Source organism: Meleagris gallopavo, chromosome 5 (genome assembly GCF_905368555.1).
Source record: "Meleagris gallopavo chromosome 5, MGAL_WU_HG_1.1, whole genome shotgun sequence".
NCBI lineage: Eukaryota > Metazoa > Chordata > Aves > Galliformes > Phasianidae > Meleagris > Meleagris gallopavo.
In genome coordinates, this window is record NC_139408.1 from 51,626,386 (window position 1) to 51,641,833 (window position 15,448).

At 42.8% G+C, this 15,448-nt stretch overlaps 1 protein-coding gene across 1 annotated transcript in view; it reads right to left on the reverse strand.

Annotated features, from left to right (window-relative positions):
- AHNAK2 (AHNAK nucleoprotein 2) overlaps positions 1-15,085 on the reverse strand; it is a 56,711-nt gene extending 41,626 nt beyond the window's left edge. The window contains 1 exon segment of the mRNA XM_085225742.1: positions 14,992-15,085. Coding sequence (XP_085081868.1) covers positions 14,992-15,070 — 79 coding nt within the window. The 5' untranslated portion in view covers positions 15,071-15,085.
- Between the last annotated feature and the right edge of the window lie 363 nt (positions 15,086-15,448).

Below are 15,448 nucleotides of genomic sequence, written 5' to 3' on the forward strand. Positions count from 1 at the left end.
GACAGCAAACTATAGACCTATGCTCTGCAGTAGGGCAGCACTTCCTTCCAGATATTCAATTAGCTACCTGTAGCCTCCTCACAGAATATAAAAATGTTGGTAAGGAGTGTTTAGCACGCAAAACGTCCTCCCCTAGCATGCAGTTTTGTTTCCCCAATATAAAATAATGTATTTCAACCTCTACCTTAACATCCTGAGCACAAGGCATTAGTGAACACATAGATTTAGTGAGTTGCCATTGCTGCAGGTCATCTGAGGGATCCTTCTTGCCTCAGGAGTGTTATCCTATCTATCACCTGCATGGAGACAGCAGCACGGTCCCAGCAGGGTCTAACCTTCACTCAGCACTGCTCTTCTGCTCAGTGTTGGAGGGAAATGCCTGCCAGGCAGATTGGTAGTTACAGCTAAGGGAAGCAGGAAAGGCAGCAGCTGTCAGGTGATGCTATCCGGAAAATAATTTTCACTCAGAATATAATCCAGTAGCTTTCATACTTTTGGAATGCATGGGCTGGTATTCTGACTATTTAGAGCTCCTAATTAGAGGAATCCTAGAAAAAAAATTACTTATGCCCCTTGGTTACCGTACTTGCGTAGATCGGCTACTTTGCCCTAGTAGAAGGCTCAAGGAAAAATAAAACCAAGCCTCTGTGCATTCTCAGAGGTTGAAACCAAGGCAATATACATTCCTATGGCTTCACAGAAGGCATGATATTTCCACACGATCCCAACACCGCACATCCTACCCCCTCCACTGACACTGATACCAATATGGAAAGTGTCAGTGAAGTTCCCAGTGTTGTTCCCTGAAGAAGAGTGGCTCCAGCCCAGCCTCCCTGAACTGAGCACAGGGCACTGAACCCACCAAAGTCAGCAGGAGGTTAACTCAGAGCACAGTGATTCCCTCTACTATGGATTACAGACAGTTGGATTTTGTTTCAGTGATGAGCTTCAAGTACAGCCAAAAGTGAACAGAGGCACGTTGACCTCATAGCTGTGAATGCAGATTGAGCGTCCAAGACAATTATAAGCATAAAGCACACACCATCTCCAAATCCCTGGCAAATCAGTGCTAGAAGTTACTGCTGCCCTGTCTGCCTGCGAAGACTTTAACACCCTCTTCATAGAGGTTGGAAGGCAGCCATCCCCAATGAATTACTTACAGGCTCTGACTAGAGGCAGGCTGGCTTCAGCTAGAGATTTACACAAGCCTCGTAATCTAATAGTAGAGTTTACTTTATGAGAGTGCCACACCAAAGATAGTAAAATGCAATTTTCACTAACAAATCTACATGCTTCCACGGAAAAGCTCCAGCCATCACAGAACATGTCAGTGCTGCACAGGGCCTCATGCAGATTTATAGTTTTCAGTTTATGGTCGAAGAGTTATTGTTAACTCCATTGTTACAGAGTTACGGCAATTAAAAGCTCCAGTCACACTTATCATTTTAACCATAACTAATAAAACCTAATAAATTCTGAGACATGATGTGTTTTCCTGCACCACTAAACATCTGCAACCATTTCACACTGGACTTTTGAACTGCTAAGATGGGGATTTTGAGAATAAATTGGCTGACGTAAGCTTCTTTTCCTTTAATTTGCTTGGACCTGCACAATTCCTTATAGTTTTTCTTTACTGTAGTAAGATGCAGAGCAAAGCAATGCTTAGAAGTTTTCCCTTATGTATGCAATAGGTGATTGTAAGCAAAGTTCTCTATCTCTTTAATTAGTCACCTTTCAACTTTCTGCGTTTCTTGTTTTGTAAGAACAGTGTTTTTGTTGTAGAAGGATAAACTTCTAGTGCTTTCTCTTGAGTGATGGTTTTTCTCTTTTCTCTCAAAGCATTAAGAACATTTTTTAGCTTTTCTACAGGTGGCCACTGATAAAACTCAGAGCATCTGAAGTCATGTGTTCAGAAACATATTAAGGTGCTGGATGAGGCAAAGGATCTAGACAGGTGGACAGAAGATTGTTACCCAGCATATTTACTAGCATTTTGTCACCTGGCCTCATCAGCCTTGCAATGAAGACATTCAGGATTCCACTTCTATAGACAGCATCACTTATCTCTGTTATTTAATTCTTCAAGGTTGGTCTTAAGTCTCAAATACCACTAACGTACAGAGATTCTGGTTCCAAGTCAGTCTGTTATCATGATATCTATATATATTGCAAATGGTATTTCTTGAGATATAATATCCAGACAGATAAATTCCACTTGCAGAAGCACTGATATTATAAACATCTGAATATATATATATATATATATATATATATATATATATATATATATATATATATAAGGAAAGCACACAAAACCCCCTCATTCATCAGAAAACAACCTCATAGTACATAAATTACAGTTTGCACCTTGCAACAACTGGAACAATTGGGAATAAGGCTCTGTGTACTACGGAAAGAGTTTTGCTATGTTTGAGATCATACGATGGGTTAAGTGTACAGGGAGAAGCAGTCAGAAAAACAACGTGCGTGATCTGGAATAGAGATTACTGAATGGAGGGGTGTGTGTGGCACTGAGAACCAACATCTCTCGGAAAACTTTGGGAGGCTGAGCACAGAAACTAGAAACTCCTGCAGTACCAGAGGAGCTCAGAAACTTCAGGCAGGCTGAACACATTTCATCCCTGACTGTATATCTTCCCATCCGCAAGAAAGAAGCAAAACTATGTGCCAGGTGGGATGCACCTCAGCTGCAGCGCTCGCTGTGCCTTCCCCCAGCAGTAACACTTAACCCACAGAGGCTGCAGGTTTCACTTAACAAGCAGCTGGGAACACTACGATTTTATACTCAGAATGCTCAGTTTCTGCATCAAAGAACACCAAACGCACACGCCCACATCTCCTCGCAGTACTGAAAGCCCGTTGTCTGCTACAAACTTGTGCATCAAAGATGAAAAAGAAAGAGAGAGACTTTTGTTAGAAAAAAAAAAAAAAAACTTACCAAAAATAACTGAAGTTCTCTAAAGTTGCCCTGAAGTTGAAATAGCCCAGAACACCAGTGCAGAGCCTGCCTTAAACTCTCTCACTCCCCCCTCTCTCTCCAGCAATTGGAAGGAGGGCTGTGCAGAAATTCAGCAAACAATTTTCCTTCTATGTCAACCGGGGCGTTCCTCTACGGGCAGAAAGGGGATGGCTAAGCCTGGGTGAGGCTCGTTGCTCTCCCCAAGCCAAAGAACTCTGTCGCAGATTACACAGCCTGTGAAATCCAATCCCTTTCTCTACTAAAGCAACAGCTGTACTGCTTCAGCTGGGGCAGGAGCAGTGTGCAGACCCAGGGTTGCTCCCGAATGAGTTTTCCATGGTGGGGGAGGTTGAGGAACAGGGGTTCCTGTAAGCTCTGTGGGTTCTCCCTGCTTGGTGCCTACAGCTGCAGGAACGAGCACTCGCAGGGTGGAGGTACGGGGCAATTTCCTCGTGACCGAGAGTATATGGGATGTGGGCGCTGGTGCAAAACAAACATCTCTTTTCCTGAAATTCATTCCCAGCCTTGCTTCAGGACATAAGTGGGTAATTAACATTATATGTATTAGTAAACTCTCATGCAAGCATGCACACAGGCAGGATACAGTCTGTCACAAACAGCACAGTACGAACGAGTTTCAAGGCTGCTCCTCTGTCCTCTTCACATTATTTTTTTTCTTGACAGTTTTTTTTTTCTTTTTTTTCCCCAGCAGTTTAATTCTTTTCCCAAAAGCCTGAGAACTGAGAGCTGACAGACCATGCACCACGTTCAGTGCTACCATGATTCACAGCTTGGGGTGCCAGCACACTTTGCAACACCAACATGTGCAGAAAGCCACTCAGCACAAGCAGAAACTGCTTTACTCAAACTCCCAGCTCTCCTCTCACCTGTTGACATTTCCCCACCCCCAACAAGGGCAAGGAATTCATAACACAGCTGATTTCTCCCTCCCCATCTGAGGAATTCTTCCCTCTTCAGATTACACTTCCCTGAAGTTTTGAAAAATCACAGTAAGAGGTCCCAGTTGGGATTTCCTTGTTTTGCAGAAGTATTTGCCTGTTTGTTTGCATGCTGTCAAACAGATGAGAGGTGAAGGGGTGCGAAAACAAATAATACATAAGCAGCCCCGGCTGCTTTGCCAGCACACTGAAGCAGGATGAGAACAGGTAAAATCCTATACCAGCTAAAGGAACTTGTGTTTGCTGATGGGCTGCTTTCATCTTGTGGCAGATATGCTGTGGATTTTTATGCTGTCGCCTGTGAATAGATTTCAGGATCTCAAGTTCTGTAGGTGCTGTATTTTCAGACCCAGCTTTAGAATGGATGCACCCGATTTCTTCAGTGGGCGCACTGAAATTGGTCAGTGAAAATCAAAGGTAATGCTCAGCTTCCTGTCATGAGCGGATGCTTAACACAGGCATTTTGTAAAACCAAGTCTTAACAGAACTACAGTGTTTATATTATAGCCAATTCTGGAAAGAATTTTGTGTAATTAATGCAGACTATTATATATTAGTTATATAAGATTGCATATATAGGAAAATGAATCAATACTATATATAATTTTCTTTAATACACAATTTCTCTGCGTATGAAGTAGACAGTGTTTCATATTACTATATTAATATATAACGTATATAATAATTATATAATTAGTTATGATATAGGATACACAATTATATATATATAATCTTATACAATTAATCTAAATGTCATGTGAGGCACACCCAGCTCATATGCAAGCAGTATTTTCTCATGTCACATCTACACTCATGAAACAGAATAACTCAGTGGGCTGCAGGCAAAGTAGAGAGGCCTGGCAATGAAGGAGGGAGGAGAGATGATGTGAGTGTGCAGGTGCAGGAGAGCCAAGGTTCCTCGCCGTATCAGGCATCAAGCAAGACCTGCTGCAGCTGCTCCTGGGATGGAGCCTCCTGAGCTTCAAGACCTCTAGAATTCAGCTCATTTTTTGGCTTGCTTTTCTAATATCGCCATTTCTATGCTCAGTCATAGTATCATAGTATCGTTAAGGTTGGAAAAGACCATCCCCCCCATCTCCACCACGTCCCTCAGTGCCACATCTACACGTTTCATGAGCACCTCCCAGGGTGATGACTCTACCACCTCCCTGGGTGATTACAGTCGTTGGAATTATACTAGTGTTCAGACTTTCTGAACCATCTTTTGACGTAATCCTGACAAACAACATATATTTTTAGAAACAGGCATGCAAACAAGGAGCCCAGCCTGACATGGTGGTTCTAGGCAGAGACAGTTTGTTTGGATGCAAAAATTTGGCTCCCGCCTTCAGAACCAGAAGTGCAACCCACAGCACTTCAGCGGGCTGCAGTCCCATCAGAATTCAGAAGCAGTGTGTTCCATCCCCAGTGTGTGCTTTGTTTAAACTCATTGCTGAATACAATATATACCTGATAGCCGCCTTTCAATATCTGAAGGGGAGCTACCGGAAAGAAGAAGACAGATTCTTTATCACGGTCTATGGTGATAGAACAAGGGGAAATAAAGAGCTTAAAGAGGGTAGGTTTAGTTTGGATATAAAGAAAAAGTCTCTTATAGTGAGGGTGGAGGGGTACTGGCACAGGTTGCCCAGAGGTGGTGGATGCCCCATCTCTGGAGACTTTCAAAGTGATGCTGGATCAGGCCCCAGGCAATCTAATCTAGCTGTGCATGTCCCTGCTCACTGCAGGGGAGTTGGACTAGATGACCCTTAAGGATCCCTTCCAACTCTAAGGATTCTATGATTCTATATTGATGGGTGTTTCTTCGATCTTTCCAGCATTTTTAAAGCCCACATGAGACAAATACATGGCTAAGTTGACAGAAGCCAACTGTTTTTTCCATAAACGTGGAAGAAATTTTTATGTACTTTTTTTTTTTAAGGCATCTACGTTCATTGTCCCTGGCCTTTTTCCAGTTTCAGCTCAGGACTGAATGCGTAAGCACTGACATCTGAGTGGTGCCGTGTTGCTATAACTCTACAGAATGAAACTCGTATAGTAGAGATTTATCTCCACATAACTTGAAGCCTAAAATCTTTCCTCTTGACAATCAATAGAAGATCCATATGGTGGAGTTTCAAGGCTATTTAAGTGTTTTATCTTTATCTGACTGACATGAATACACTATGCTTGCTTGATTTATCTGTAAAAAAGCAACAGAGCAGCACAATCTTCATCAAACTTGCCTCCTGGGCTATTAAAAACATTATACCAAGCTGATCATTTTCTCCAAATGATTTTACCACAATAGAACCAACTAATTCACCAGGCATGCTCCAGGTATCTCTTCTTATTTACTCTTTGTGACAGATATCTAAATATTAAGAGAAACTCTAAATTATACCAAAGTAATACTGAAAGATCTCCACTCTGTTGCCTTGCCAGGGAGTACAACTATATCTTGCATTTCTCTATTCCACCTCTAGCCCTGTTTTACAGCTCCCTGTATTACAAATTTGTTTTCTTTCCTAGGTTCAAAGGTAAGGCTGAGAATACACAGTGGAATTATATAAGCTTGCTTTTATTATTGTTATTCACACCCTGACTTGTGAATGGATTGATAATAAGCCTGCACATAAGGGCGTGATGCATTATTAGTAATTGAGAAAGGAGAGGAAAAACAATGAGAATTTTCTTCTTTGTCCTTTGTTCTAAAGAGACGGAGACAGGATGTTCACAGAGACTACAATAAAGCATGCTCTGAAACACAAATTCATGCGCTTTTTCATAGAGGATGTAAGGATGATCATTTCCATTCTTCTTCCTTTTTAGCAATTTTGACCGTTAAGAAATTTGGGAGAAAAATGGGAGGTCAGCAACTTCCTCAAGGATAGCAGAGACCAGTTACATGAAATGGGCTTGTTAACTCAGAAATGATTTAAAAATTTGTGATCCTCATGCTTAAAGGGAAATAGGCGGAGAAGAGGAGGAATTGGAGAAGTAAGAAAAAGGAAAGGAAAACCAAGATCAGTGTGAACAGAAGGTGTAGAAAAGGTGGATATCAGACAAGCCATGAAAGGAATAAATAGTTGTCTGTGGATTGGGCCACCAACAATCAGATCAGCCCAGAAGAAGATAAATATCACTGTAGTCACTGACTTGTAGACATCTTTGTTACCTGTGATTCTACATGTTATTAAGACAAGAGAATTTATATATTTTATAAGCTTGAGGTTTGAAGTAAAAAGATACATTTGCCAGCCACACAGATTTCCTCTGAATTTCTTCTCTTTTGCAATACATCAGCCATCAATTTGATTGATTTTCTCCAAAACTTTTTTGCATAGATCTCATCCATCTGCAGGTAGGCATATAACCTCATAAACAGAGAGAGAGCCAGGTATGGAAATGAGATTTCATCACTGCTCCCTTTAAGAAGCCTTGGTGTTGAACTCAAAGACCTCATTCTGAAGCTAGGCAATACAAACAAATTCCCCTCCTCTCAAAAAAAAAAAAAAAAAAAAAAAAAAAAAAAAAAAAAAAAAAAAAATGAATGGGTGTAATTCACGTATCTTGTAACTTAACTGGAATCTGTCTTTGGAACAGGTTAGTCTTGTGCTCTTTATGATCTTTTCATCTGAGAATTTACCCAAAAGAAGCTCCACTGTCTACCTGCTCTTGGTGGGCTCTACCAGCACTGTGTGGCAGGCTGGAAATGCTAGAATTTCATGTAGTGACAGGTTTCTCCTCTGTTAAGAAAAATACACGTCAACTCCACAGTATCGGAGGTGGAGAAACTGAATTTGGGCTAAAGGAAAACAAACCGAGGGAAGAATTGTGCATTTTCAGAAAGTTGCATGTTTTCTTCTGGGATTCCTAAATATATATTTTTCAATTTAGTGGTTAATATTCTTGCTGATGAGGAGAGAAAAAAAATTAAGGAAGCCAAAAATGCTGATCTGCAAGTGTAAATAAAAAACTTTGCCAACAACAGAGAAAGCATTGTTTAGAAATGAAACAACATGAGACAATTCCAAGACCAATCATTTCATGAATAGAAGATGAAAAAGGAGTAGAAAAAGGAAACCAATTCACGCTGGAAAGCTTCTTTTACTTTGTCCTGGGGCATATGTTCCATCTCCCTTTGTCCTCCAAATGCAGTTTCACCAGCTCTGACAGTGCTGGCATTGACCTCCTACAGACAAAGTGGCTTGGACACAATGAACCAGAAAAAAGGAGCCACCCAGACCCAGGGCCAATGCAACCATAGACTTGGCGGAAAACTGCTATAATTAGCAGAGCCTGTGCAGGAATTGAAGAAAACCATAATTCTTGTGGATTTGCTACCTTCCTGCCCCATCAGCTGTGGATTAGTGCATATGGAGCTGAGGAGAATCTGGCTGATGGTCCACCTAAAGCCAGTGTCCTCCTCCCCACTGGAGACCTGCCTCCAGACTGCGTGCTGCAAAGGGCTTTAATTAAAAGTTAGTATTTATACTGTGTTCTCACCAATCAGCTCTATTCATTTTCTCTGCTGCACTTAATTCCCTTCTCAACCACAGTTCAGAGCTGGCTGACCCTGGACATTTATTATTTTAATATTTTAGAACCTGCAATATTGGACAGAAAGCAGAACCAAGAGTGCCCTTGAAAAGTGAAAATTAGCGTCAAACAGCTGACAAGAGAAGAACAAAAGTTCAAGCTGGAGAGAAGGGTGTTACTGCGAACGAATAACCCGATCGTGCCAGGTGGCAATGCTCAAGTATCTGAGAAAGGAATGATTTAAAACAAATTATTTGTTTTCTCTGATGCATTAGTCTGTCTTAAATCCTTCTCTTTTATTACCAGCTCAGATTGGTCATTTTTCTTCAGTTTGGACACCCATAAGGGAAAAATGTCCTAAAACCTGCCAAACTGTAAATACAACGTTAACAAGTTCTGTATTTTTGAGTGACAGTATACTGAGCTGGATATTTCTGAAGAGAAATGTACCATAAAAATTTTTGTGAGACATTTGTTGTATTTGAGCAAGACACATTTTTTCTATCAAATTTGAAGTTACAAGGATGTATCCCTGATGTTTTTAGATCTTGTATAAAGAGCAGACACTGATAAAAAGTAAAGTATAAACATTCCATGCAATAGTTCAGACCCCACTGGAAAAGAGAAATTTTCAGTTATTGTAAAAAAAATCATAAATTGTTTGTTTCGCTTTGGTGTTCTTGGCTAATTTCCTTTCTATCAAGCACTCCATAGAGTGGGGGCTTGTATGGTCAGGGCTTATGACAAAGGTGATTCTTCCGAGCAAATCTGTGGACATGAGCTGACCCTTGGGAAGCCCAGGCGAGCAGGAAAATCTAACTGCAAACAATCCAGCCCCAGCTTCCTTCTTCCTTATCTCACAAACTGCCCACCTCCAGGCTGTGAATGTTCGCCCCATTTTGTCCTTCCCTTGCTGGGACTCAACGAGGGTGTTCTGTGGAAAACCAGGGTCATTGCTGCCATTGTGCCCTGGCTTGGTGTGTGTTGTTGGCTGCCACAGGGAAGGGACTCAGTGGGTGACACTGGAGACACTGTTTGCTATTGGAAATCAGAAGTGTGGTGGGATTGATTTCTTATGCTGCTTGGTTGGTATCAAGTATCTGTTAAGTCAAGTGATGGGGCAGATCCAAGTTGGAGGACTTTGTTTTAAATGAACCACTCACCACAGAGTGATAGAATTCCCTCGTGGGGGGAAAAGCAAGAATTTCTGGGGAAATACAAGATCAGATAACTTGTAAATTTATCTGACATTGGCACCTCAGCTTTTTCAGCTGAAGCAGCTTGCAAGTGCCCCAGAAGGACATTGACTTCCTCTTTGCATCTCGGTGCTTTGTAGTTCTGGGCTTCTTTGCTCCATGTTTGCTGTTGTGAAGCTATTGGAAAGGTCCCATCTGAAAGGCACCCTCCTCCTGGAGCTGTATGCTACACAAAGCAGCCCTGGTATCCCTGATATGCTGCAAAAATCTTTTCCCCTCACTGCACTGTTGTCTTTGAGCTCAGCTGCAGATGACCCAAATGACTGAATGAACTCTTATGCGCCACAATTATTTCCCCCTAACTTAATAATAATGGTGATGGTAAACAAAGTTACTGTTCAGTCTTGCACAAAACATGGGGCCATGCTGGTTCCAGCTACATTTGTCCATAGATGAAATGAAAGCAAATAACTCTCATTGTTATAAGAGGAGAGATTACGTATATGGTGGAGTTTGGGCAACAGAAGTGCCCTCAGTTTCTGATGCAAACTCAGTGAACAGGGGATGAAAAGGAAGATGGCAGAGCCCCAGAAGCCCTGCAGGCTGGAAGCAAAGCCTTTCTATGGGAGCACAGCAAACTGGGAGCCATCAGAGGTGAGCTGGGTTCTTCCATCAGCTGCTGGCTCACATGAGTGTGTTTGTTTTCTGATATATCTGCTCATGCAATACTCCCTGCTCACAGGCTCTGGGGCTCTCTCCAAATCCCACAGGCAACTGCAACACAGGCCTCGGTTTGTGCATGGGGTGGTCAGGAGCCAGCACATGTGACAGTGGCTCTGTTCCCATTTCATGCGAAATAAGCACATTTCATCACCTCCTACTGATGGTATACTGAGTATGGAGTGATTTGGTTAAGCAGTGTTCACCCTATAGATTTCCAAACTCAAAATTCTGGTTTCAGGAAAATATGCCTTTTCCAAATATTGAAGAAATTCAGCAGACAAAGGTGTATGTTAAGGAAATAGAAAGGCAAAACTGTGATTAGTACAAGTTCTTTGCTTAAGCCTCATCTCTTAGTACTTGATGAAGATCTTTGGATGCACAGATTGAAGCATGCCATCCTTCAAGTAGCATCCCCACAAGATAAGAATGAATCAGCCAGCATCCAGCACAGGGCAAGAAGCAGGGCTCGATCCTCAAGGCTGCCTCTGCACAGAGCCCCACAGCCACTGCAGTGAGCATAGCAGGAACAGGCTCAGCCCCTAATGCCACGCAGTAGACTTCAGTGGAATTGCCTTAATTATTCAAATTCAGTAAAAGTTTACCCAGACATTTATTTACAGCAATAGAAGGGCACAGCTTGCTTGATGATAAACTGCTGCCTGAAGCCCATTTCCATCTGTAATTGTTAGCACAGCTGATGGTTGTCCCTTGGTTCAAAGAATCACCCATTATTATGGGTTCCACTTCATGACTCAGCTTCTGAGAGATATTCAGGGTGGCAGAGGGACAAATTGCCAGGCTGGCATCTCCTTCTACTGACTGGGTGGGAGCAGGACGTGGCTCTGCATGATGGGCATTTATCTGTCCTGACAGAGAAAGCACATTTGTGCTCTGCGAGCTGTCTGAAGGGATTACACTGACTGAGGCCATAATCGTGTGCACTGATATTGTTGATGTATTATAAATGGTCCATTATTCATCCACATGAGGAAAGCCAGAGGAATGGAAAATTAAAATGTGAAGCTAGTGAGCACAAAAAACGAGCAAGTGATTCATGCAGTGTGGAAAATGGGCCTCACTGGATGTAGATCGGTGGTGCTGTTAAGTACAGCACCGGGGGCTAATAATTCAGCTCGTTCATGGTAACATTTGACTCCCTCTCAGCCCTTAAAACAGCACAAAGAGCCTCTATGGGACTTAGTCCTCCCAGAGGAGAGGGTGGAGAAGGTTTTGTCCAGCAGGTACAAACAGCAACAGAACAACAGTGATGACCCAGATTCGCTCTGACAGTCTTATGTCCCCTCCTCCTTTCATTTCAGGCTGAGGCTGCAGACTCTCCTTCCTGAGCATCCTCCCTCCTTTCTGGGAAGGCCCTCTCATTCCCCTGCTGAACAGCAGGGAAAAGCAAATGAAATGTGATTTATATTTGGATACAAAATTGTCACTTAAAATGAAATGGCTATTTTTTTCTCTGGACGAAACATTGACTTTCCTCTCCCAGAGTTTAAACTTTATTCCTACTGTAAAGATCTTTTAGAAAGAAGTGAAGAACACTTTCCCACTTCCGTTTCCAAGCTGATCAGGTGCCACAGAAAACCAGAAGCTCTCAAAGGTAATGGAAAGTCCTCAGAAAACTGCCTGAAACTTCAAAACTGCAAAGGAATGAAGGAGTGAGATATTCCAAATGCCCTATTACTAAGTTTTATTATAAATCACGTGTGGTTGCTGTGAAAAGCTAGCTGTATCTCACAAGCTCTGAGACCTTCGAAAAGATGCCATATGTATACACTCTGTAATCAAGTTATTAGAAACTCATGAAGCAATTTCTAACATGAGTCATGCTATCCAGGAAGAGATGAGACGGGGTAGCCAATTCACTGCTAAACAGCAGCGCAAGTCTAGTGCAAAATCAGCATATCCAGGCAACTGTGAATACTGCAAACAAGTTTGAACAGTATTTTATTTACAGTCTCAGTATGCCTAAATCCCAGAGAAAACTGCAAATATAACTCCCCACACTGATCTGAAGAAAGGAGGTGCTTATTTTCACCCCATAGCACCCGCTGACTTTCCAATTAACTTGGAGAGAGTGGGGCCAAGGGCTGTATGATAGAGGAACATGAGCATGGCTGGAGAGGTCTTGGGTAACTGCAAGGGAGATCTTACAGACAGCTTTGAAGAGGGATTAGGTTCAGGTACAGCATTAATCTTTCATTTTCTTCGTTTACACTTTTTTAATCTGAGGGAGCTTTTCACTTTTAATAGTGGAACAAGTTACAACAGAGCAGCACTGCAGAACAGCCCTTGGGGTGCCTACAAACCAGAACAAGTTTGGGAATCGGCAACACAAGGCCCACTGTCATTACCCAGGGATCTGCAACAAAGAAAAAGTCATCCTGACAGAAGTTGCCTACAGCCTTAATAGCCAAGCAATCCTAAATTTCAAGAAACAAATATTTTATGAAAATTAAACAGAATAGAAGAGTGGTGTTGGAGTAAGCACTCCTGACAAAACCAACATGAGACACACAGCAACCTGAAGCAATCTTCCCTGCTTGGCACCTGCAGGTTACAGGGACAGAGAGGAGAATGGACAAAAGCCATGGTAGGCATTCCTGTATTATCTCTAGAGGAAATGGGCTTATAGGTTGGACGTAGGCGAGCCTTGGTGAAGAACATATGTTCACCTGTGCTGAAAAAGAAGCATAATGGAAACCTCCTGAGCCCCTAGGAGACATCAGCAGTGCAGAGAAGATGGAATTTATTGTGTGGGGCAGTGAGGAAAGAAGTTTAGGAGAGCTGGGACTGGTGGGAAAATATCCGCTCAGGTGTGTGGCTAAGATTTGCCCCTTGTGCTGTTTCTGCTCATCACAACTGTATTTTCATCAATTGTTTAGCACACAAATTTAGAGAGAAGAGCCTGGAAGAAGGTTGTGGCCATGTATTAATAGTAAGTGTAGACACTGGACTGTAAGATCTCACAAGAACCAAGGAACAGAATTCTAATTTTAGACTCTTAAGTGATCGCAGAACAATTAAGACAGACCATAGTGCAGATGAGCCACAGCTGAAGATACCAAAACTATTGTTACTTCCCTAGAAAGCATGGAAATCTCTGGCTGCTCATAAAAGCTGCTCAGCAAATGATTTTCTATTATGGGAGCTTAAAACTTTTAGATGGCACTTTGCCAATAGCAAGAAAGGTGCTACACATCAAAAATATTGTTAATTTTGACTGCACCTGTTGACCCTGACCCTCCAGCAGGTGGACTATGTCATACATTTCATAATGTGTAAATACTGTGCAACTCCATGCAGAAGAGACTGCAGGACTTTACAAAGCACAATTCACTGAAAGTCTATCCCTTCTCCTGTACCTACAGGCCCCACACATCTGACACGGCAGATGAAAGCTGATTTCAAACCCTCCGCTAGGGATCCCACAGCCATTGTATTCTTTTATCTTTGACTTGAATCAGCATTTTAATTTGAGAGGAGGGATATCCATCAGATTTAGGTGCACTCGTGAATGTGTACACCTCTGCATATCTCATCAGTGATTGCAAGCAAAGAAGGATGGAGCACAGCTGGCAGAGATAAGGCTGTAGTTACAGGCTTATGCACCAAGTCACAGCTTTCCCATAACCTGTAGGCTGAGTGAGCTGTGTGTGCTCTACGACTGGAGGGTGTCAGACTGTATGTGTATACTGAGAGCCAGTATGAACAGATTAAAAAGTTTAAGACTTTTCTGTGGTCCTTTGAAGTACTCAAATAAGATACAGCAGCAATAATTACTAAGGAATTGACACCCTCAAGTCAAGACGGGCTTTTATTCTGAAAAAAAAAACCCTACTTAAATCCAATCTGCTGCTGTGTAATGTATATGCCAAAGGCAGAAAATATGATGTAAAATAAGAGCAAGCTGAGATCCAGCTTACATATTTGGCCTGTTTAATCCAAGGATGAAAATAATTACACAAAGTCAGTCTAAGCAGTCCCAGAAGGATCTGAATATATGAAATATAGTCATCGTGAGGAGCGGAAGGAAGGGGGAGCTACACCAGTTTCAGTTCCCCTTGGCTTCCTTAGACTCATGTGTGAATTTGGCCCAGAAAACTGTCTGGCATCGGGGATGGAGATCATTCATCCCTCCTATTTGCACAAGAATGTGAGAAGGGCTTAGAAAAAGCTCTTCTTCTCCCATCTGGGGCCCTGGGTGGGTGCCAGTTAAGTCCAATGATTCATAGCTGCTTCAGGAAGCTCCTTGCCACTCTCTATTTTGCAGAGAAAGCAAACATACATGCTACAGCAGCACGTAGCTTGCTCTATCAGGATGGGGTATCCTCTTTCCTTGTGTTCATCATGAGAGCAGTGCCAGGAGGAGGAAAATTAACCCAGCTTATCACCTTAGCACACACTCAGCCAAGTCCTCAAGCCCCAGCAGATGGAGAAAAGAGAGAGGTGCAACACGCAGGTGGAAGCTCTGGTTGTGCTCTGTGCCCAGAGAAGCAAGAAGCTGCAGGTATGAGGGATCCAGAGCCCCTGTGAGGCCTGGCTGGTGGCCGGGCAAGGGAATGTCAGGGCCTACCTGGAAGCAGCGGGCAGCTCTGTCTCAGTTCCCAGTCCAGCAGCTGTCCCTGTGTGATGAATGAGGTGCTTTGGGTCATTCGCAGGCCCAGGGTGGGGCGGTTGCAGCTCCGAACCCCGCCTTGCATCATGTGTGCAGCTCGGTGTGAGTGCTGCCCGAAGCCAACGCCCTCTGCCCATGTTTTTGTCAGCCCTCCTGAGTGAGCTCCTCCGCATGCGGAGCTCCCGCCAGCCCACCTCGCCTTTCAGCGTGAGCCAGCACTTCATTTGTTGTTTTTCTTCTCTTTGAAACATTCTTCGTGTCTCTCTGGCTTATTTCATGAGCTCCAGTGCTCAGCTTCTCGAGCTTCCCTTGTTCTTAAGTGCTGCCCACGCGATAGCTGATCAGACATAGGGAGATCTTAAAGTCCATGCAGTGCATATTGCTATACTGGGAAAAGGAGGTGAAACTGCACCTG